At 39.8% G+C, this 23,139-nt stretch overlaps 1 protein-coding gene across 5 annotated transcripts in view; it reads right to left on the reverse strand.

Annotated features, from left to right (window-relative positions):
- CLNS1A (chloride nucleotide-sensitive channel 1A) overlaps positions 1-14,711 on the reverse strand; it is a 28,230-nt gene extending 13,519 nt beyond the window's left edge. The window contains exons 1-3 of one of the 5 annotated variants that reach the window (XM_023755908.1): positions 14,484-14,709; positions 6,269-6,405; positions 4,281-4,382 (exon numbers count right to left, since the gene is read on the reverse strand). In XM_023755908.1, the coding sequence (XP_023611676.1) occupies positions 4,281-4,382; positions 6,269-6,405; positions 14,484-14,608 (364 nt within the window). In that variant the 5' untranslated portion in view covers positions 14,609-14,709. Of the gene's footprint in view, positions 1-4,280; positions 4,383-6,268; positions 6,406-14,483 lie in introns of all 5 variants that reach the window. The other 4 variants (XM_023755909.1, XM_023755911.1, XM_023755910.1 and 1 more) reach the window with 4 other exon arrangements.
- Between the last annotated feature and the right edge of the window lie 8,428 nt (positions 14,712-23,139).

Genomic DNA, 23,139 nt, shown 5'->3' on the forward strand with positions numbered 1-23,139 from the left:
TATAAAGGGGATAAGAATAACTTTTTAATGATGTTGCTTGTTTTGGAAAAAAGCCTAAAAGAATTTCTTAAAGGATGCTTATTGATCTATCTAAATACTACAATTTCAATTTTTACTTCAAATTACAAGAACACAGTTATTTTATAACTAAAAAACACTCTGGGATAGTCTCTCTGGTCTAGTCACCCTGTACTTCACTGAGCCCTAGGGATTCCAAGTCCCCTCGGGGTGATGGCAGGGGTAAGGAAACTCAGTCAGGCCTCTAATAAGTACAGTTTTCCAATGTCATCAAAAACAACAGATGAGAATCGAAGCCCATAAAAGTTAACTGACCCAACAGATAAGTTAACAAAGTCTGTACGCAAGAAAAAATACAAATAGCACACACATGCTGCCGGTGGAAGTGGAAATTGCTACAACCACTCTGGAAATGCTATTACCCAGCAATTCCTGGTCTAAATACATATTGTGTGCACAAGGAGTTTGTACATAAATGTATGTTTATTAAAGTACTATATGTTGCCCAGACGATGTAGCTCAATGGTTGAGCATTGACCTATGAACTAGGAGGTCAAGGTTCGATTCCTGGTCAGGGCACTTGGGCTCAATATCCCCAGTGTGGGGTATGCAGGAGGCAGCTGATTAATGACTCTCTCTCATCACTGATGTCTCTATCTCTCTCTTCCTCTTTATTCCTCTCTGAAATCAATAAAAAATAAATTAATAAAATGAACAAATGTAATTTATATGTATCAAAATATATTTTAAAAGATAATCATCCAACAACTATACTGTACACCTAAAACTAATACAAAATAATGTTGAATGTAAACTGTAATTGAAAAGTAAAATTTAAAAAATCATTTAAAAAGCTCTGGCTGGTGTGGCTCAGTTGCTTGGAGCATTGTCCTGTACACCAAAAGGTGGCGGGTTCAATTCCCAGTTGGAGCACATACAGGAGGCAACTAATTGATGTTTCTCTCTCTCACTTGCTCCCTTCCATTCTCTAAAATCAATAAAAAGTATATCCTCGAGAAAAAAAATAAAATATAAATAAAAAATAAAATATAGCCCTGACCGGTTTGGCTCAGTGGATAGAGCGTCGGCCTGCAGACTCAAGGGTCCCAGGTTTGGTTCCAGTCAAGGGCATGTACCTTGGTTGGGGGCACATTCCCAGTAGGGGGTGTGCAGAAGCCAGCTGATCGATGTTTCTCTCTCATCGATGTTTCTAGCTCTCTAACCCCCTCCCTTCCTCTCTGTAAAAAAATCAATATATATAAAAAAATAATAAAATGAAACAGTGAAAAAGGTAGTTGCAGAATATACATAATGCTACTTACATTAAAACTTCAAACATAAAACCAAATCATTATACTGCTTAAAGGTATATATTCAGTAAAAATCTAAAAGCATAGACAGGAAAGACACATACCATCTTTAGAATAACATTTAATTCCAGAGACAGAGAGTAAAGAATGAAATGGGAAAGGACACAAAAGAAATTTCAACAGTATTCATGTACTTTTATTTATCTGAAACACTAGAATAACTATGAAAAATGTTATAATTAATGCTGGATATTAAATGAAAAATTTTTATTACTCTGTCAACTTTTCAGTGTTTTAATTACTTCATAAGGGGAAAAGAGTCAACAAAATACTTAAATAGACTCCCAAAACATAAAACATGTTTAAAACCAATTAAGATTCTCCATGCAAATGAAGATAAGGTGAAAAGGTATTCTTATATACTACTATTCAAAGTATATATTGATATAAGCTTTCTGGAAAGCAATATGACTATATGTTAAGAGCTTTAAAAATGTTTATTACCTTTCATGTAACAATTCTACTCATAGGAATCAATTATAGGGAGATATCTACTAAATTTTTAACTTTTATTTTTATAAGTCATACAAGCTTACTGTAGAATGAAAAAGGATAAGCAAAAAGGGGAAAATATTTAAATGGCCACTACTGTTTTAAATAACCAATTAAATAGAACTTTTTCTGCCCTGTTTCTGTTATATATTGTTAAATATAATATACATATCCTCCAGAAACAACTTAAACAATACAAAATATTAGAGAACTTTAAATAATTATAAAAAGTTAAATACTATAGTACTACCAAACATTTCAATGCATTTTAACAAAATGAGCCCTGGCTGGCGTGGCTTGGTCGATTAGAGCGTCGTCCAGTACACCGAAGAGTGATGGGTTCCATTCCTGGTTGGGGCACATACCCGGGTTGTGGATTCAATTCCCGGTCAGGGCGCCGTGTGCAGGAGGCGGCCGATCGATGTTTCCCTCTCACATCAATGTTTCTCTCTCTCTTTCTCTCTCTCCCTTCCTCTCTCTAAAATAAATAAAAAGCATATCCTCGGGTGAGGGGGAAAAATGGTATCACACTGTAATTATTATTCTATAACTAAATTAACATCATTTTTTAACTTGTAAAAACAATACATGCTGGTAATAAGATAATTGAAAGAGTCTATCTAGATGGTACAACCCTAGTTCGCTCTCTAGACAAACATACTATTAAGTTTCTTTTATACAGGGATGGGCAAAAGTAGGTTTAGTTGTAATACAGATAATACAATAATTAATAAATAGTAATACAAGAATAAAATCTGTGTTTTGCATACTCACAACTGTAAACCTACTTTTGGCAACCCTGTATCCTTAGGAATCTGCCTTAGGGCAATAAATAGAAATGTAATAAAGTATTTTTACAAATAATGACCATGACCAACACTCATCATCACAGTAGTGGCTGCCATACTTGCAGTCTTTTTGAATATTTCTAAATTTTCAACAATGGCAATGAATTTTTAGTTATTTTAAAAATCATCTAATGTCCTTAACAATAATCTGATGGTCCATCTTAAAAAGGGCTCTGGTCTGTAGCTCAGTTGGTTAGAGTATTGTCCCAAGGCTGTGGGTTCTATCCCCAGTCAGGGCACATACAAGAATCAACCAATGAATGCATAAATAAGTGGAAAACAAATCGATGTTTCTCCTTTCCTTTCTCTCTCTAAAATCAATCAATAAAAAAAACAAATTTTAATTAACAATTTTTAAAAAATAAAGAGGATATGGAGGAAAGCCAAAAAGAAAAAAAGTCTGGAGCTTAGAGAATCAGGATGAAAGGAACAAAATTTGGGGAAATAGGATCCAAGCATGTGTAACTTATGAGAAGAGTGGAATTCCAGAAAAAAAAGAACTGGAGAATCACTGAAATAAATGTAATCCAAGTAAGACAGAAAAGTCCTAACTCCATCAATTTCAAGAAAATAATTATAGCCCGGCCGACATAGCTCAGTGGTTGAACGTTGACCTATGAACCAGGAGGTCACGGTTTGATTCCTGGTCAGGGCACATGCCCAAGTTGCCTGCTTGAACTCCCATGTGGGAGGTGCAGGAGGCAGCCAATCAATGATTCTCTATCATTGATGTTTCTATCTCTCCCTCTCAAAAATCAATAAAAAGATATTTTAAAAGAAAATAATTTTAGAGCAAATACTTTCAATGCCTACCCCAGCACTAGCCGTTTTGGCTCAGTAGATAGAGCATTGGCCTGTGGACTGAAGAGTCCTGGGTTTGATTCGGGTCAAGAGCATATGCCCACGTTGATCCCAGGGGAGGGAGTGCAGGCGGACACCTATCAATGATTCTCTCTCATCATTGATGTCTCTCTCTCTCTCTTTCCTTCTTCTCTGAAATCAATATTATACATATATTTTAAAGGACCTTAAAAAAAAAAAAAAAAAAAGCCTACCCAAGCCTACTGAATCCTTACTTTCAAGTTTGGGACTCCCAACATCTGCATTTTTTAACAAGAGTCCCAGGTTTCTAATGTGCAGCCAGGTTTAAGATCTAATGAGTACTATAATCTCCTGATTTTTCTGGATGAAAGTGGGGTGCAGAGCCCTCACCGGTTTGGTTCAGAGGATAGAGCAGTTGGCCTGCAGATTGAAGGGTCCTGGGTTTGATTCCGGTCAGGGGCACATACCTAGGTTACAGGCTCTTCCCTGGCCCAGGCCCTGGTCTGGGCTCGTGTAGGAGGCAACCTATTGATGTGTTTCTCTCACACTGACTGATATTTCTCTCTGTCTTTCCTTCTCTCTTCCGCTCTCTCTAGAAATCAATGGAAAAATATCTTCAGGTGAAGATTAAAAAGTAAACAAATTAGCCCTAACCGGTTTGGCTCAGTGGATAGAGCGTCGGCCTGTGGACTGAAAGGTCCCAGGTTCAATTCCAGTCAAGGGCATGTACCTTGGTTGTGGGCACATCCCCAGTAAGAGGTGTGCAGGAGGCAGTTGATCGATGTTTCTCTCTCATCGATGTTTCTAACTCTGTATCCCTCTTCCTTCTTCTCTGTAAAAAAAAAAAATCAATAAAATATGTATATATTTTTAAAAGTAAACAAATTAATTAAAAAATAAAAAAGGAAATTGGGGTGCAGAGATGAAAATGATTTGCCTACCAAGTTAATGAGTCTTCTTATTCAGTGTGCTTTTCTCTTTATCTAGTTTTATTCAAGCTAGGTTTATTTGAACCCTACCTCTTCAACCTTATTTTTTGCCGTTCACCAATTGCAGTGCTCTACATTATTTATGGGCATTTCACATCAGCATTTGGAATTGACAAAGGTACCGCTAAGGTTTCCCAATTCTATGAATGAATGAATGAATGAATGAATGCCTTTAAACTAAACATGATACCTAGTAATCTTGGTTATGAAATCACAGTTGCATTTACTTAGATGGAAAGTAAACTTTGTGTCCAATACCTCATTTGGAAGTCTTACTACAACCCAAAGTCTTTTACTTTTCCTTACCCTCTCTTTCAAACTCAACTAGATTTTTATCTCTCTTTGGACTCTTTCCAATGGCACTGAAATCTTATAACAAAAATATTTTCAAATAGCTGAATCAGTCATTACCACTTAATGAGGCCGAACATGCCAAAAGCCCTAAAAATTACTAAATAATTGGTGTCATACTAAATATAAATGGTCATCTTATATCTGAAATTACATTAAACCCCCCAAATGAAGGAGCAATAGAGTTCAATAGGCAAACTTATGGGATTGTCTTTTATACATTATTTCAAAGAAAAGCAGCCCATTACTTAAAAGCAAGTTTACTAAAGGTGTAACAAATGTCCTTCAATCCCAAAGTTCTGTACTTTCACACACAAAAATGAACATATTAAACTAACACAATATAGTGTACCAACATCTTACTTTTTATCTTGTGCCTAACTTGTTTCTCATTGAGAATTCCAATTTTTTAAATTGATGTGTTGTTGTTTTTTTGAGAGAGAGGAAGTGGTAGAGAGAGAGAAACACGGTGATTCGTTATTCCACTCACGCATGCCTTCACTGGCTGCTTCCTGTATGTGACCTGACCAGAGATCAAAACTGCAACCTCGGGACAACACACTAGCCAACCGAGCTACCTCTTCAGAGCTCGTTCAGAATTCTTACAACTCATAGTTTACAGCCTAAAGAATTGATTTTTTAATCTTTCTTACTCCATCTTTTTCAACCTTACTAGATTTTTATGAATCCTGGTAGTTCTCTTCAACAGCAAAATATGGGAATCTTGTATTGCATGGTTTCTCAATCCTGACACTACTGACATTTGAACTGAACAATTCTTTGATGTGGAAGGCTGTCTTTTATTGTAGCATGTTTAGCAGCATCCCTGATTTCTAACTTCTAGATGCCAGTAGCACTACTCTCCACTCCAGTCATAATCAAAATGTCACTGCTAAGTGTAGGGGGAGGGCAACATTATCCCCATTGATAATGAAACAAAACAAATCAGGTTCTATCATAAACTCTTGGAAGCACAAAATATACTGATCCAAGCTTGCAAGGATGCCAAATATAAATGCCTTTACAGAGAGAAAGAAAATAAACAGTTAAACCCAAGAGGAAAAATTAGAACTATAAATCCATAATAACTGAACAATTCTAAATGCAAGCATACAGAAAAAAGGCAATGTCCAACTTATTTTACTGTGCTGAAATTTTGCTTAAGAAACTATTACCCAAAATCGGCCAATGGCTTGAACCATTGATTATGATCAAAGATTGCTTTTAAATATGTAATATTTTACCAAAGGCAGCTCAAGATTACCTTAGCCCTTGGCTGAATGCATAAATAAGTAGAACAACAAATCAATTTCTCTCTCTCCACCCTCCCCAAATCAATAAATAAAAATTAAAAATATGATTAAATTACCACACATACCTTCAAATTTGGCATTCACCATAACATATAAATGCTCTCGTGGATAGGCATTTAGGTCCCTGGACACTGCATGCAAACTAATGGTGGGGTATTCCAGTGAGAATCCCAATCCAGAGCCATCTAACCAAGACAGGCGGCTGAAAAACATGTTTTAAGTAGATTATTTCAAGCAATTAAATCCTAATTTAACCTCCTGAAATTTATGAAGGTTCAGCTTAGACATAACAGTATCAAACTTTTTATGCATAACAGTATCAAGCTTACTATTTAAAAATATTCCTAAAATAAGAAAATTCAGTAGCAGGAATTGAATTTAAGACCAATTCTGTTATTGTCTCTTTTTCTCCAGCTAATATTTCTCCAGCATTTCAGGTAAATTTGAAATGCAATTTTTCTTAATTCACATATGTGTTTCTATGCCCTTATGCTTGCTCTTATTTGGAAGGTCTTCAGGCACCTTCTTTGCTTTTGCAAATCATCTTCATTTGGTTAAGTCCCAGCTCCTCCTTGAGTCTTCACTCCAGTTACGTGAGTTTATAATGATTTCTTCTTTTTCTAAGTTGCACTTATGCCCAGTAATATACCATTTAGCATTTAACTTTATGATAATGAATCTGGTACATATCCTCACCCGAATGTGAGCTACCAGAGAAACTGTCATATTCTTTATTTAATGTTCTTCAAAACCACTAGCACAGTGCTCAGCATGTAAGTATGAAATAAATACTCGGGAATCACTCATTTCTCCACTAATCCTACATTAAATGATATACACATGAAATGGCTATAATCATACTTACCACAAGTTATAAAATAATTATCACACTGAAAGACAGACTTTATTAAGACTTTCATTTACTTTGCAGCTTTAAGAGAAAGCCACAGATAATAAGCAAGGTAATAGTTTTAAGCTCAAAAGTAGTCAAATGCAAATATTTTATTGGTATAGAAAGGAAACATAGCCCTAGCTGGTTTGGTTCAGTAGATAGAGTATTGGCCCGCAGACTGAAATGCCCTGGGTTCAATTCCAGTCAAGGGCACATGCCCAGCTTGCGGGCTTAAGCCCCAGCGAATCAATGATTCTCTCTCATCATTGATGTTTCTCTCTCTCCCTCTCCCTTCCTCTCAGAAATCAATAAAAATATCTAAAATAAAAAAAAGTTAATGCAATATAGTGGTTACAAAGGGCTAGAGGGAAATACAGTGGCTGCTAATGGGTGTTGATTTCTTTAGGAGGAAATGAAAATATTCTAAAATTGATTGTGATAATGATTTACCAACTCTGTATATTGATTAAAAACCACTGAATTGGGAGGAACCAAGATGGTGGCATAGGTAAACACCTGAAATTGCTGCCTCGCACAACCACATCGAAACTACAACTAAAAGACAAACGGATATCATCCAGAACCACAGGAAGGCTGGCTGAGTGGAAGTTATACAGCTAGAAGGAAAGAGAAAAGTGCACTGAGACTGGGAGGAGGTGAGGAGGTGCGGTAGTGCGGAGAAACTATGCAGGCCAGAAGGGAGTGGCAAGAAATATTCAAAGTGATGAACAGCAAGAACCTACAACCAAGATTACTCTACCCAGCAAACCTATCATTTAGAATTGAAGGTCAGATAAAGAGCTTCACAGATAAGAACAAGCTAAAGGAGTTCAGGGCCAAATCAGTATTATATGAAATGCTGAAGGGTATTCTTTAAGAAGAGGAAGAAGAAAAAGGTAAAGATAAAAATTATGAACAACAAAGTGACAACAAATACATATCTATCAGCAAGTGATTCTAAAAATCAAGTGAATAAAAAATCTGACGAACAGAATAAACTGGTGAATAGAATAGAATCAGGGGCATAGAAAGGGAGTGGACTGACAATTCTCGGGGGGAAGGGAGTATGGGGGGTTTGGGAAGAGACTGGACAAAAATCATACACCTATGGATGAGGACAGTGGGGGGAGGTAAAGGCATGTGGTGGGGTGGGAACCCGGTGGAAGGGAGCTATGGGGGGAAAAAAGAGGAACATCTGTAATAATCTGAACAATAAAGATTAAAAAAAACCCACACTGAACTGTATACTTTAAATGTACAATGATGAATTGAATGTTACATGAATTACAGTATCTCAATAAAGTTATTTATTTATTTTTTTAATTTTATTGATTTTTTACAGAGAGGAAGGGAGAGAGACAGAGAGAGTTAGAAACATCGATGAGAGAGAAACATCGATCAGCTGCCTCCTGCACATCTCCCACTGGGGATGTGCCCGCAACCCAGGTACATGCCCTTGACCGGAATCGAACCTGGGACCTTTCAGTCCGCAGGCCGACGCTCTATCCACTGAGCCAAACCGGTTTCGGCTCAATAAAGTTATTTTAAAAAGAAGTTAAGACAATATAACCCCTGTATCATTCTATTTTCTATACAATTTTAACAAGTCTGGTTTTCTAATTTGTAACCAAGCAAAAAACAGATACAATAAGAGAATCTAGGACTCCCTTGGGCAGGAACAATGACAGTGCAGCAGTCAGCTCATTCATATTCAATGTAAGGAGAGGTTAAAGACATTTCAGTGCCTCTAAAGGAAATCAATGTCTAACAGTATAAGTGTATAACTTATCAAAACTTAAGGCAGAATTAGATTGTGATAAAAATTGTACAACTCTGTAAGTACACTAAAATGTAATAAATTGTACACTTAGAAAAGCAAAAACAAAAAAAAGTACATACTATCATTTGGAAAGATTTTCATTGAACATGCTTATTTAAAAAAGAAAATATGGAGGCTTAAAGTAATCAATCTTAAGGAGCTTAAAGTGGTAAAAGCTCTAGAAATGATTTTTCAGAATGACTCATCCCATTAGTCCTAAGGAAATGGATTTTATTATTGCAATTAGATTGTGCGTGCTACATGTGCCTTTCCTGGCCACTGCTTTTGTCTTACTGTGGAAATGAAATAGTGGTTATATGTCACAGACGTATAGCCAGTCCCTTACTAAAAGTATTATTATTTTAAGCAAACACTTTAAAAGGGGCATTCCGAATGTGGGCATCTAAAACTTCAAATATCCAGAGCCATAAAACTTACTTTAATGACTCAATATGGAGATGGAAAAACTGAAATACTATAAACATAGACTCAGTGCCTACCAAATTATGGCCTTGACTTTAAAAAGCACATCATAATTGTTCTGTAGTTTCCTACTACTGGCAGGACACAAATGCTGCCTCAGCGGAGCATCACTCGCAGAGCTCTTATAATCTTATATATGGATGTAGATCATATACTCTACAGAGCAGAAGCAAGTTCCACTTAAAAGCATCATTTACTCTGTCATTAAGTTCTGATTTTGTCATCTCTTTATGTATTTTAGAAGAAATGCCCTCCAAAACCAAGAAATCAAATTAACTATACCCAGTCCCAAAGAAAGCATGAGTCACAAAAGAAAAAAACAAGAATTAGAAAGCCAATAAACATGCAGAAGAATGTTTTGCTAATTTACAATGCTTTTACACAATATGATCAGTGTCCTTTATTCCTGGCATGGGGTGAAAAACAGGACAGGAAGTAAGAAAGGTCTTGAATTTGAGTTGGTTTATTTGGTTTTACACTAATTTTGGATTAAGACATAAAACACATTACTTCTAAGTTTATATTACCTTTTAATTCTTTTAAATTCTCGTCCAAGAACATGCTTATTGATTTGAGGGGAGGAGGGGCCCTAATCGGGGATGGAACCCACAACCTAGGTATGTGCTCTGAGAAATGAATCTGCAAACTTTCGGTATATGGGATGACACCAACCAACGGAGCCACCCAGCCAGGACAAAATTACCTTTTTAATTTAATTACCTATTTTCTTTTACCTGTTTCAAATTATCTACTTTTGAATAATTCAAGCCTTTATTCCAGTGGTTCTCAACCTTCTGACCCTTTAAATACAGTTCCTCATGTTGTGACCCAACCATAAAATTGTTTTCGTTGCTACTTCACAACTGTAATGTTGCTACTGTTATGAATCGTAATGTAAATATCTGATATGCAGGATGGTCTTAGGTGACTCCTGTGAAAGGGTCGTTCGACCGCCAAAAGCGTCTCGACCCACAGGTTGAGAACCACTGCTCTATTCCCTTTCTTATTTGGCTAAAATGTCAACTTCCTATGAAAACTAAGCTTTGAAAATAAACCTGAGAATTCTAAATCTCTCAATATATATCTGAGAAACTATATTTACCTAAAACCAAATCAGACCCTACCCTCTTTGCCTCCTAAAGCAGTTCCCCCAAACCCTTTGCGCTATAAGCCAAGCTCATGAACATGCTTTATTATTTTCCCTCTTTCTCCCTCATTCCTCAAATAAAGAACTGCTCAATTGTGTGTACTATATGTATTCATATGTGTGTGTGTGTGTAAATGCTTTTTAAAATATATTATATTGTGATTTTAAGTATATACTTTGTTAAAACAATACTAGTGACCCAGTGCAGGGATTCGTGCACATAGAACAGAAATTAATTATAAGAAAAATTCATGCAGTAATTACATTACTGTAAAAAATTACATGTCAAAATAGTATATATAATATAGTATAAAATTGAAACACGCGTGCAATTGGCGCCAATGAGAGCTTATATGTATCGCGCATGTGCGAGTCAATGCTTACTTTTAAATTGCCAATGGGATCATATGTACCAGCAGGTTGGTCACCCAGCCTTTTATATCTATAACTAGAGGCCCACTGCACCAGTGGGAATTCATGCACCAGTGGGGACCCTCAGCCTAGCCTGCGGGATCAGGCTAAAACTGGCTCTCCAACATCCCCTGAGGATTGCGAGAGGGAGCAAGCCAGGCCAAGGGACCTCACCGGTGCACGATCAGGACCAGGGAGGGACATGAGAGATTGGCCAGCCGGGGAGGGACCGCAGGAGGGCTCCAGGGCGTGTCCGGTCCGTCTCACTCAGTCCCAATCGGCCAGACCCCAACAGCAAGCTAACCTACTGGTCGGAGCATCTGCCCCCTGGTGGTCAGTGCATGTCATAGTGACTGGTCTACTGGTTGAGTGTCTCCCTCGGTGGTCAGTGCACATCATAGCAAGTGGTTGAGCGGCCTTAGCATATCATTAGCATATTACACTTTGATTGGTTGAATGGATGACCGGATGACTGGACACTCAGCATATTACACTTTTATTATATAGGACAATAAAAATGTAATATACTAATTAGACTGGACAGCTGGACAACCTTCCAGATGAAGCTGGGGCTGTGAGGACCAAGCCCCTTGCACAATTTCATGCATCGGGCCTCTAGTATATAGATATAAAATACACATACATATACATATAGATAGATCCTGGAACAATAGTTTCTCACCCTTACCTCTCAGCATCCTGCTTCTTCTAATTAGAACATTTCCCCCTTTCCCCATCTCGTTCCCCTAGATAACTGCTAATACTCATTTGTTACTTCCTCTAGGAAGCCTTCCCAGTTTGTTGAGAGCTTGATTCTATCAAGACTTGGAAATGCCATGCAGGAAAGAACAAAATGGGAAAAGAGACTAACAATGAGTAAAGAGGGGTGAACAGAGGTATCCAAGGTACTGGTGATGTTGTATTCTTAACCTGGACAGTAGATACACATGTTAGTTTAATCATAATTCTTTAAACCATAGATATTTAACTTACATTCTTTGTGTGTGTGTGGGTGTGTGTATGTATATATATTTTTCTTTACAAAAATATTTTCTTCTAATAGTAATTTTTTTAAAATGTTTTTATTGATTTTAGAGAGGAAGGGAGAGATAGAAACATCAATAGGCTGCCTCCTGCACACTCCCTACCTGCCCAGGCATGTACTCTGACCAGGACTTGAATATGCAACCTTTTGGTGCATGGGATGACACTCAACTGAGTCACACTTGCCAGGGAACAAAACTATTTTTTTAAAGAAAAGTAAATGCCCTAGCTGGTTTGGTTCAGTGGATAGAACGTCGACCTGCGGACTGAAAGGTCCTGGGTTCGATTCTGGTCAAGGACACATGCCCCGGTTGCAAGCTCGATCCCCAGTAGGGGCATGCAGGAGGCAGCCGGTCAATGATTCTCTCTCATCATTGATGTTTCTATCTCTTTCTCCCTCTCCCTTCCTCTCTAAAATCAATAAAAAATATATTTACAAAAAAAGTAAAAAATTTGTTAATAAAAAGTTGAAATAAAATTTTTTTAAACAGTTAAGAATTTCGAAGGACTTGTACTTCCTGAATGTGATAATTGTATTGTGGTTATACAGGAGAATGTCCTTGTTCTTGGGAAAAAACACTAAAGTATTTACAGGTCAAGTAACAACATGTCTGCAAGTCTCAAATAGTTCAAAAAAAAAAAGGAGATACACATGGCAAAATGTTAACAACAGAAAAACCTTTGTGAAGGGTTTGTCTATGGACATTAACAATGTAAGTCTTCTTTAGGTTTAAAATTTTTCAAAATAAAAAAGCATGTATAGAGCCTTCCCCCCAAAAAGGGTGATGTTATAGAAAGAGCCAATGTACAGAAATGAAAAAGAACTATGTAGGGAATGGGAATACATCTGTGCTCCACTTTCCACCACTTAAAAGGCACTGCTCGCTCAAGATCACTGAAGGTCTCCTTGCCAACACCCAACAGGTGCTTTTCAGGTTTTACTGACCGTCCTCTCCTAATGCAGATGTGCCCCCAAGGTCCTATCCTTGGCCCTGTTCTCTTTGGGGTATCTAATCTATTCCCAAGAGTATATGCTAACACTTATACTAATGATTTCCAAATCTCTCTCTGTGATACCACTCTCTGAAGATACGTACACACATTTTTGTGTCTAACTAATCCCCACAGTTCAAAGCAAACCCATTACCTGCAGCTCAGTCCAAACTTGTTTTTCCTCTCATCCATATTTCTTATCTCAGTGACTGGCCAAAAGCCACATTGTTCAATGCCTAGATTTCTCTCTAAACCAAGGGTTGTTTTTTTTTTTTTTTTACATTTTTTGTGTCCTCTGGGGTCGGCAGAATTTTGGCCTCCCTGACTTTCATTCTTGGGAGTTAAGACTGTGACTACATAGTTATCTGGTAAAAAAAAAAAAAAAAAGAAAAAAAAAAAGGCCCTGACCGGTTTTGCTCAGTGGATAGAGCATCAGCCTTCGGACTGAAGGGTCCCAGGTTCGATTCCAGTCAAGGGCATGTACCTTGGTTGCGGGCACATCCCCAGTGGGGGGTGTGCAGGAGGCGGCTGATGGATGTTTCTCTCTCATCGATGTTTCTAACTCTCTATCCTTCTCCCTTCCTCTCTGTAAAAAATCAATAAAATACTTTTTTTTTTAAAAAAGGAGTTTGTGGGTGTCATTAAAGTTTCTAATCAGTTGACAATAAATATGGAGATTCTCCTATTTACGTGTGTTTGTCCAATGTAATCACGGGGGCTCTTAAAAGCAGAGACTTTTCTCTGGCCAAAGTGAGGCAGCGGAAGAGAATGTCCGAAAGATCTGAAGGGCAGTAAGGACTCCAGGTTTCATTGTGGGCTTGACGACGAATGGAAGCGCACGTCCAGGCAAACAGGGGCCTTCGTTCTACAACCGCAGTGTTCAGAACCTGCCCGGCTGTGAAAATACAAAGTGCCTCCGGATGCCAAACAAAAGGGCTTTTCCCTCCAGCAAGGGAAAGGCGGGCCAGGCCCGGGGAGGGAGGGGTCCGGTCCCCCTGGATGTGACCCAGCCTGCGTGGGGTGGAGGGTGCCCCTCTCCCAAGCCCACACCTACAGAAGAAGAATCAGGTCCTTCACCAAACTTGCAAAGTGTTCCACAACCATCTCTAACCCTGCATGACCTGCCCAGGGCAACATCGCCCGCATCCGTTCGTCGGGAGAGACGGGCAGGCACGTCGACGACCCTAACTCAGGCTCTGAAAACTCAAAAGCTTAAAAACGACATCTTGAGTCAAGGGCAACGCACGCACCAGTCCTCCGGTAAACAGGAGGCTGAACGGCATCATCCATGAGAACTCCGTCTGAAGGAGAGAGAAAGGGAAGCTCCGGAGGAGAAGGTACGACAACCATCGAGCAGCGTCTCCCAGCACAGGCGTCGCCGCGGCCACACGGAGCCCGCCCCGCTCCCAGCAGCCCCCGAGGTGGCCGCCTCGCCCCGCTCCTCCGCACCAGGTGGCGCGCAGGGGCAGCCCCCGGGACCAGGGCGCCTACCTCTCAGCGATGTAAAGAGTGCCGGTGCCCAGGCCCTTCCCGTTCAGCACCGCCTCGGTATCGGGCTGCTGCTGCCGGAGCCCCTCAGCCGACCCGGGTGGCGGGAAACTCTTGAGGAAGCTCATGGCGGTACTGAGGGCCAAGATGCAGACCGAAAGGGAGCTGAAGCGCAGCGAGACCCAGCTCACCGCGTCCCGCTCCGGAAGCGATGGCAATTGCCCCGGAAGAGCAACTTCGTCCGTACCGGACCTGAACACCATAGAGACGAGACGCTCTAGCCAGCGCTCGGAAACCTGGGAAGGCCGGACCGGGTTTGTCACGTGGGTCCCAACCCCCGCCCCGTCTGCATTTCTAAGGCGCTCCCTCACATCCTACTTCAGGGTCGGCACAGCACCCCTGTGAGAGAGGAAACACAAAGAATTATAAATCCTTTTTTCTACAAAAAGGGAAACGGAGGCCTGAGACATAGCGTCCCTTGCCTGAGGATACACAGGAAGTAGAGACCACACTGAACCGGAGGTCAGAGGTCTCCTAACTGGGTTCCAGGCTCTTCCCACCTGAACGCGCTGCTTCCGGCGTGTTCACGTCTCCTCTCCCGGCTGTGGCCGTCAGTCTTCTAGGTCCTGACGCCGCCCTGGTATCTCCGTGTCTCAAGGAGGCAAATGAACCCGAAGAGGCAATCAGCTCTGGGTGAAGTGCTGGGTACGTCTGTAAGGAACTGGGGTGTCGAAGGGAAAGAATCCACCAGATGTTGAACTGCTTTACTCCTGGGCACTGAAGAACAAAGTAATAAGAGCCATGAAAACCTTAAGTGGTCCTAATAGTAGCGAAAGGTAACCAAGTGTTATGTGCCAGACATTGTTCTCGGCTCTCTACCTGTGTTATTTCTTCATTTCCTCTTTATGACAACCATATGAGAAAGTTATTGCTGCCGTTTTACAGAGGAGAGGCCCAAGGCATTAAATTCAAGAGCAGGAGTTTAAGCCATGGCCGGTTAGCTCGGCTGGTTAGAGCCTCACGGTTGCGGGTTCCATCCCAGGTCAGGGGACGTACAAGAATCAACCCATGAATGCATAACTAAGTGGAATAACAAATCAATGCCACCCCTCTCTCTGTCAATAAGAAACACACACACACACACACACACACACACACACACACACACAACCCAAGAGCTTAGCCATGAAAGACCTAGTGGAATTCAAGTCAGTCAGTCTCTCTAGGCATCACTTATTTATCTATAAAATCAGTGTGTTCATTCCGATGCTGTTGGACTATTGTGGCTGGAGGATGGGAGGTCTGCAGTTTTGTCTCTATCCTTTGAAGAGTTAAAGGAATTTTAGATTTTTAAATTGGGGTTATTTTGTTGGGAGTGAGACTGGAGAAGGGGCATTCAGAGCAGGGAGAGTGTTGCAGTGTTGTTGCCATATTATACAGGTGAGAGACTGGCAGTAAAACAGGGACAGATTCTAGAGCATTCCAAAGGTAAAATCCTCAGGAGCTGGAGACAGACTGGGGGGAAGTGGTGGTGAAGGTGAAGATGGGGATGGATGAAGAGAGAAGTCAATGATTATTCCTTAATTTCCAGCCTAAGTGAGTGGATTCTGACTCATTTCTCCAAGAAGGAGAATTCAGGGGGAGGAGTAGGCTTTGAAAGTAACTAACCAATTGAATATCAATGACTAGTTTGAAGGTTTCCATGGGACATCTATATATAGTTGGCCATTTAGTAAAACAGCTAACAACCTAAAAATGAAATCAAGAAAAAAATTCCAGCCCTATCCGGTTTGGCTCAGTGGATAGAGTGTCGGCCTACAGACTGAAGGTCCTGGGTTTGATGCTAATCAAGGGCATATGCCCAAGTTGTGGACTTGATCCTCAGTAGGGAGCTTGCAGGAGGCAGTTGATCAATGATTCTCTCTCATCATTGATGTTTCTATCTCTCTTTCCCTCTCTGAAATCAATTAAAAATGTATTCTTAAAAAGAAAATAATTCCATTTTAATGCCATCAAAATAAATAAACTACATAAGAATATATTTACCAAAGGAAAACCACATAACATTCTTGCAAAAATTAAAGAATAGCTAAAATAAAAGGAAAGACAGCTCATGTTCATTGATTGGGAGACTTACTATTGTTAAGAATCCAATATTCCCCCAAATGATCTGTTAGGGGCAAAAATGGAATATTGAGGACTAGCTATAGTTATAGGAAATATTAACCATGCTCTGTTAACCGTGATTATCTTGTTCTGATTAAAGAAAGGATATTCTAATCCGGCTGGGAGTTGTACATCCCTGTGACCTGGGAGTTCACCTTGGAATGTGGTCCATTCTTAATTAAGAATTGCCCATTATTGAGTTTTACCAAACATTCAAGGAAGAACTAAAACCTATCCTCCTCAGACTACTACAAAAAATTCAAGAGGAAGGAACACTTCCAAGCTCATTCTATGAAGCCAGCATCACCCTAATACCAAAACCAGGTAAAGACAACACAATAAAAGAGAACTACAGGCCAATATCCCTCATGAACATAGATGCCAAAATCCTCAACAAAATCTTAGCAAATCGGAGCCAGCAGTATATCAGAAAGATCATACACCATGACCAAGTAGGATTTAATATCCGCAAATCAATAAACGTGATACATCACATAAACAAATTGAAAGAAAAAAACCACATGGTCATATCAATTGATGCAGAAAAAGCATTTGACAAAATCCAACACCCATTTTTGATAAAAACTCTCAGCAAGGTGGGAGTAGAAGGATCATACCTCAACATAATAAAAGCCATATATGACAGGCCCACAGCCAACATCATACTCAATGGACAAAAACTAACACCATTTCCCCTAAGAACAGGAACAAGACAGGGATGCCCACTCTCACCACTCCTGTTCAACATAGTCCTGGAAGTATTAGCCATTGCAATTAGACAAGAAGAAGAAATAAAAGGCATCCAAATTGGAAAAGAGGAAGTAAAACTGTCTTTATTTGCAGACGACATGATATTATACATACAAAACCCTAGAGACTCCATCAAAAAACTACTAGATTTAATACATGAATTTGGCAATGTAGCAGGATACAAAATTAACCCCAAGAAATCTGAGGCATTTCTATACACCAATAGAGAGATTAGAAAAACAATCCCATTTACCATCGCACCAAAAAAATTAAGCTACCTAGGGATAAGCTTAACTAAGGAAGTAAAAGACTTATATGCGAAAAACTACAGGACACTGAAAAAAGAGATAGAGGAAGAATAAACAGATGGAAGAACATACCGTGTTCATGGATTGGTAGAATAAACATCATTAAAATGTCCATACTACCCAAAGCAATCTATAAATTCAACGCACTTCCCATTAAAATACCAACGGCATACTTCACAGATCTAGAACGAACTCTGCAAAAATTCATCTGGAATAAAAAAAGACCCCAAATAGCTGCAGCAATCCTGAGAAAGAACAAAGTAGGTGGGATCTCAATACCAGATATCAAGCTGTATTACAAAGCCACTGTTCTCAAAACTGCCTGGTACTGGCACAAGAACAGACATATAGATCAATGGAATAGAATAGAGAACCCAGAAATCGGCCCGAACCAATATGCTCAATTAATATTTGACAAAGGAGGCAAGAACATACAATGGAGCCAAGATAGTCTCTTCAATAAATGGTGTTGGGAAAATTGGACAGATACATGCAAGAAAATGAAACTAGACCACCAACTTACACCATACACAAAAATAAACTCAAAATGGATAAAGGACTTAAATGTACGATGGGAAACCATAAAAATTCTAGAAGAATCCAAAGGCAACAAAATCTCAGACATATGCCGAAGCAATTTCTTCACTGATACAGCTCCTAGGGCACTTGAAACTAAAGAAAAAATAAACAAATAAGATTACATCAAAATAAAAAGCTTCTGCACAGCAAAAGAAACCATCAACAAAACAACGAGAAAACCCACTGCGTGGGAAAACATATTTGCCAATGTCATATCTGATAAGGGCCTAATCTCCAACATTTATAGGGAACTCATACAACTTAACAAAAGCAAGATAAACAATCCAATCAAAAAATGGGCAAAGGATCTAAATAGACACCTTTCAAAAGAGGACATTCAGAAAGCCAAGAGACATATGAAAACATGCTCAAAGTCACTAATCATCCAAGAGATGCAAATCAAAACAACAATGAGGTACCATCTCACACCTGTCAGACTGGCTATCATCAACAAATCAACAAACGACAAGTGCTGGAGAGGATGTGGAGAAAAGGGAACACTCGTGCACTGCTGGTGGGAATGCAGACTGGTGCAGCCACTATGGAAGACAGTATGGAGTTTCCTCAAAAAACTAAAAATGGAACTCCCATTTGACGCTGTGATCCCACTTCTAGGAATATATTCCAAGAAACCAGAAACACCAATCAAAAAGGATATATGCACCCATATGTTCATAGCAGCACAATTCACCATAGCTAAGATCTGGAAACAGCCTAAGTGCCCATCAGTAGATGAATGGATTAGAAAACTGTGGTACATCTACACGATGGAATACTATGCTGCTGTAAAAAAGAAGGAACTCTTACCATTTGCAACGGCATGGATGGAACTGGAGAGCATTATGCTAAGTGAAATAAGCCAGTCAATGAAGGAAAAATACCACGTGATCTCACTCATTCATGGATAATAAAGACCATTATAAACTTATGAACAATAATAGATACAGAGGCAGAGCTGCCTCAAACAGATTGTCAAACTGCAGCGGGAAGGCCGGGGAGGGTTGGGGGGCAGGAGGGAGGGGGGTAAGAGATCAACCGAAGGACTTGTATGCATGCATATAAGCATAACCAATGGACATAAGACACTGGGGGGTAGGGGAGGCCAGGGGATTGTCAAGGGCGGGGGAAAAAAAAGGGACACATATGTAATACCCTTTGTAATACTTCAAGCAATAAAAAAAAGAACATAATTGCTATTGATTAGCAATTAATCTGAAGCACACACTAATGACTGCCTATGTAATAAATGCATCAAATAATTCTCAAAAAAAATGCCCATTATTATGGAAAGATTAACAACTTTGTTGCCCAAACAATGGAGTCCTGCCCCAGCTTGCATTGCCTACTTCCCCAGCCTGTAATTCCTACTTCCCCATGTAATCTTTGTCCTACCCAATATAAGCAGCTGTCTTATGGGGGTGTGCAGAGCAGATTTTTGTGGATGACCTGCTTACCCATAATGCTAGCATTATTGGAATAAATGCTCATATATGATTCAACCCCGTCTCTCCTGAATTGGCTCAAGTAGTGACAGGCAGCCCGGACCTATTGTTTGTCCGGATTCAGATCTACATATTAAATATAATACCTATCAAAATTCCAATTGCCTTTTTCACAGAAATTGACAAACTGAACCTAAAATTCATTTGAAAATTCAAGGTACCCAGAATAGTCAAAATAATTTTTTTTAAAGAGCCAAGTTGGCTGGGCTGGTGTGACTCAATGGTTGAGTGTTGAGTTATGAACCAGGAGGTCACAATTTGATTCCTGATCAGGGCACATGCCTATGTTATGGGCTCAATCCCCAGTAGGGGGCATATAGGAGGCAGCCAATCGATGATTCTCTCTTGTCATTGATATTTCCATCTTTCCCTCTTCCTTTCTGAAATGAATAAAATCCTATATAATAAAAGCCTAATATGCAAATTGACCAAACAGTGGAACAACCAGTCGCTATGATGGGCACTGACCACCAGGGGGCAGACTCTCAACATAGGAGCTGCCCCCTGGTGGTCAGTGCGTTCCACAGGGGGAGTGCCGTGCCACTCAGCCAGAAGCTGGGCTCACAGCTGGCAAGCGCAGTGGCAGTGGTGGGAGCCTCTCCCGCCTCCGTGGCAGCACTAGGGAGCAGTAAGCTGAGTGGTAAGGAGCAGCGAGCAGGTGGGCGGTAAGGAGTGAGGGCTCCTGGACTGTGAGAGGGTGCAGGCCGGGCTAAGGGACACCCCCCACACCCCCCAGTGCACACATTCCATGCACTGGGCCTCTAGTAAAAAATAAAAAAGAGCCAAATTAAAGAACCCACTTCCTGATTTCAAAACTTACTACAAAGCTACAGTAATCAAGTATAATACTGGCATAAAGAGATATATAGACTAATGGAATCAAATTGAGAGTCTAGAAGTAAACCAATACATTCCTGGTCAGTTGAGTTTTGACCAGGATGCCAAGATAATTCAATGGGGGAAAGAATAGTCTTTTCAATAAGTGGTGCTGGTACCACTGGATAGCCACATGCAAAAAAGAATGAATTTGGGTCTCTACCTCACACCACATACAAAAATAACTCAGAATGGTTTAAAGACCTACATTTAAGAGCTAAACATATAAAACTCTTAGGAGGAAACATAAAACATAACTTTTTAAGACAATGAATTAGATAAGAGTTTTTAGATATCACATCTAAAACATGAGCAAAGAGAAAAAACAGAAATTGGATATCATCAAAATTAAAAACCTTTGTATGCCAAAGACCACCATCAAAAAAGTAAAAAGACAACCTGCAGAACTGGAGAACGTATTTGCAAATCATTTATTTGTTAAGCGTTGGGTATCCAGAATATATAAAGGATTCTTACAACTCAACAATAGAAAGAGATAATCCAATTGAAAATGGGCAAAGAATTTTTAAGATGCTTCTCTGTAAAGAAGATATACAAGTGGCCAAAAAGCACATGAAAAGATGGTCAACGGCCAGAACCGGTTTGGCTCAGTGGATAGAGCGTCAGCCTGTGGACTCAAGGGTCCTGGGTTCGATTCCAGTCAAGGGCATGTACCTTGGTTGCTGGCACATCCCCAGTGGGGGGTGTGCAAGAGGCAGCTGATCAATGTTTCTCTCTCATTGATGTTTCTGGCTCTCTATCCCTCTCTCTTCCTCTCTGTAAAAAATCAATAAAATACATTTAAAAAAAAAAAAAAAGATGGTCAACGTCATTATCAGAGAAATGCAGATTAAAACCACAATGAAAAACCACTTCATATCCACTAGCATGGCTGTAATAAAAAAGACTGATAATAGTGTTATTGGTGTGGAGAAACTGGAACTTTCATGCATTGCTATGGAAATGTAACAAGATTCAGATACTGTGTAAAACAGTTTAGCAGTTTCTTGAAACATAGAGTTACCATATGATCTAGCAATTCTATTTCTAGGTATAAACTTAAGAGAATTGAAAACATATGCCCACACAAAAACTTGAATACAAATGTTTATTATTCATAACAGCCCAAGAGTTGGAACAATTCAAATATCCACCAATTGATGAATGGATAAACAAGATGTGATATATCCATTTAGCAGAACATGATTTACCCATGAAAAGGAATGATGTGCAGATTCATGCTAAAACATGGATGAAATAATGAAAACATGCTAAATTAAAGAAGTCAGACACAAAGGGCCACATATTATATGATCGTCTCTATATATGAAATGTCCAGAATAGGCAAGTCCTTACAGACAATGGTGAGTGCTAGTAATATGGGGTTTCTTCTGGGGATGATGACAACCTAGTGAACATACTGAAAACCACTGTACTCTTTAAAATGGTGAATTCTATGGCATGTGAATTACATCTCAGTTTTAAAAATCAAGAAGAAAGGCTTTTAAATAAAATTTTCTAGTATTTTTATTTTGGAAACCATTGCATGAGCACATCCAGATTATTGAAAGTGGCTGTCACAGAGAGGTCAATCATCCTAAACACTGTTTCCTAGCCTTCTCTCCCCCGCTCGTACACCGTTCCTGGTTGTGGGTCCTTACCTCTTATCCTTGCCTCCTTGGCACTGTCCTGATTCTCCTTATAGCATCTCGGTAAAATTCCAGCCCTGCCTTCTGGATCAGCCTGAATCTGAAGCTGCTCATTTCTTGCCAACATAGATCAGCTTTCATTCCATTAAGATAAACTCTGATTCAAGAATTTTTTAACCTTGTTTTTTTTAAAAGATATTTTCCTACCTGGTTAATATCTTATATAAAAAAGCCTAAGTGACCAACCGGTAGCTATGATGTGAACTGACCATCAGGGGGCAGACGCTCAATGCACAGGCATGGAAACATGGAACAGAGGGGAGGAGGAGGGTGGGCCAAGAGATTAACCAAAGATCTTATATACATACTAGAGGCCCGGTGCACGGATTCATGCATGGGTGGGGTCCTTCGGCCTGGCCTGTGGGGACCAGGCCGAAACTGGCAGTCTGATATCCCCCAAGGGGTCCCAGATTGCAAGAGGGTGCAGGCCAGGCCAAGGAACCCCATCAGTACATGGATCCATGCACTGGGCCTCTAGTATCCTATATAATAAAAGCCTAATATGCAAATTGTCCCCTCAACCAGTAGTTCGTCCAGGGAGCAGGGCTGGCCAACTGCCATGGCCCCTCCCCCTGGCTGGCCCCACTCCTTCTGGCGGCCACGGCAGGCAGCTGGGGGAAGGAAGGCCCTGGCTAGCAGCCGCTAGGGACCCTACCCCTGCATGAATTTCGTGCACTGGGCCTCTAGTATGTATATATATTAATATTTTTTTTATTGATTTGAGAAACATTGATGAGAGAAACATCAATTGGCTGCCTCTTGCATGCGC

The sequence above is a fragment of the Myotis lucifugus genome, unplaced genomic scaffold, assembly GCF_000147115.1.
Source record: "Myotis lucifugus unplaced genomic scaffold, Myoluc2.0 scaffold_86, whole genome shotgun sequence".
Taxonomy (NCBI): Eukaryota; Metazoa; Chordata; class Mammalia; order Chiroptera; family Vespertilionidae; genus Myotis; species Myotis lucifugus.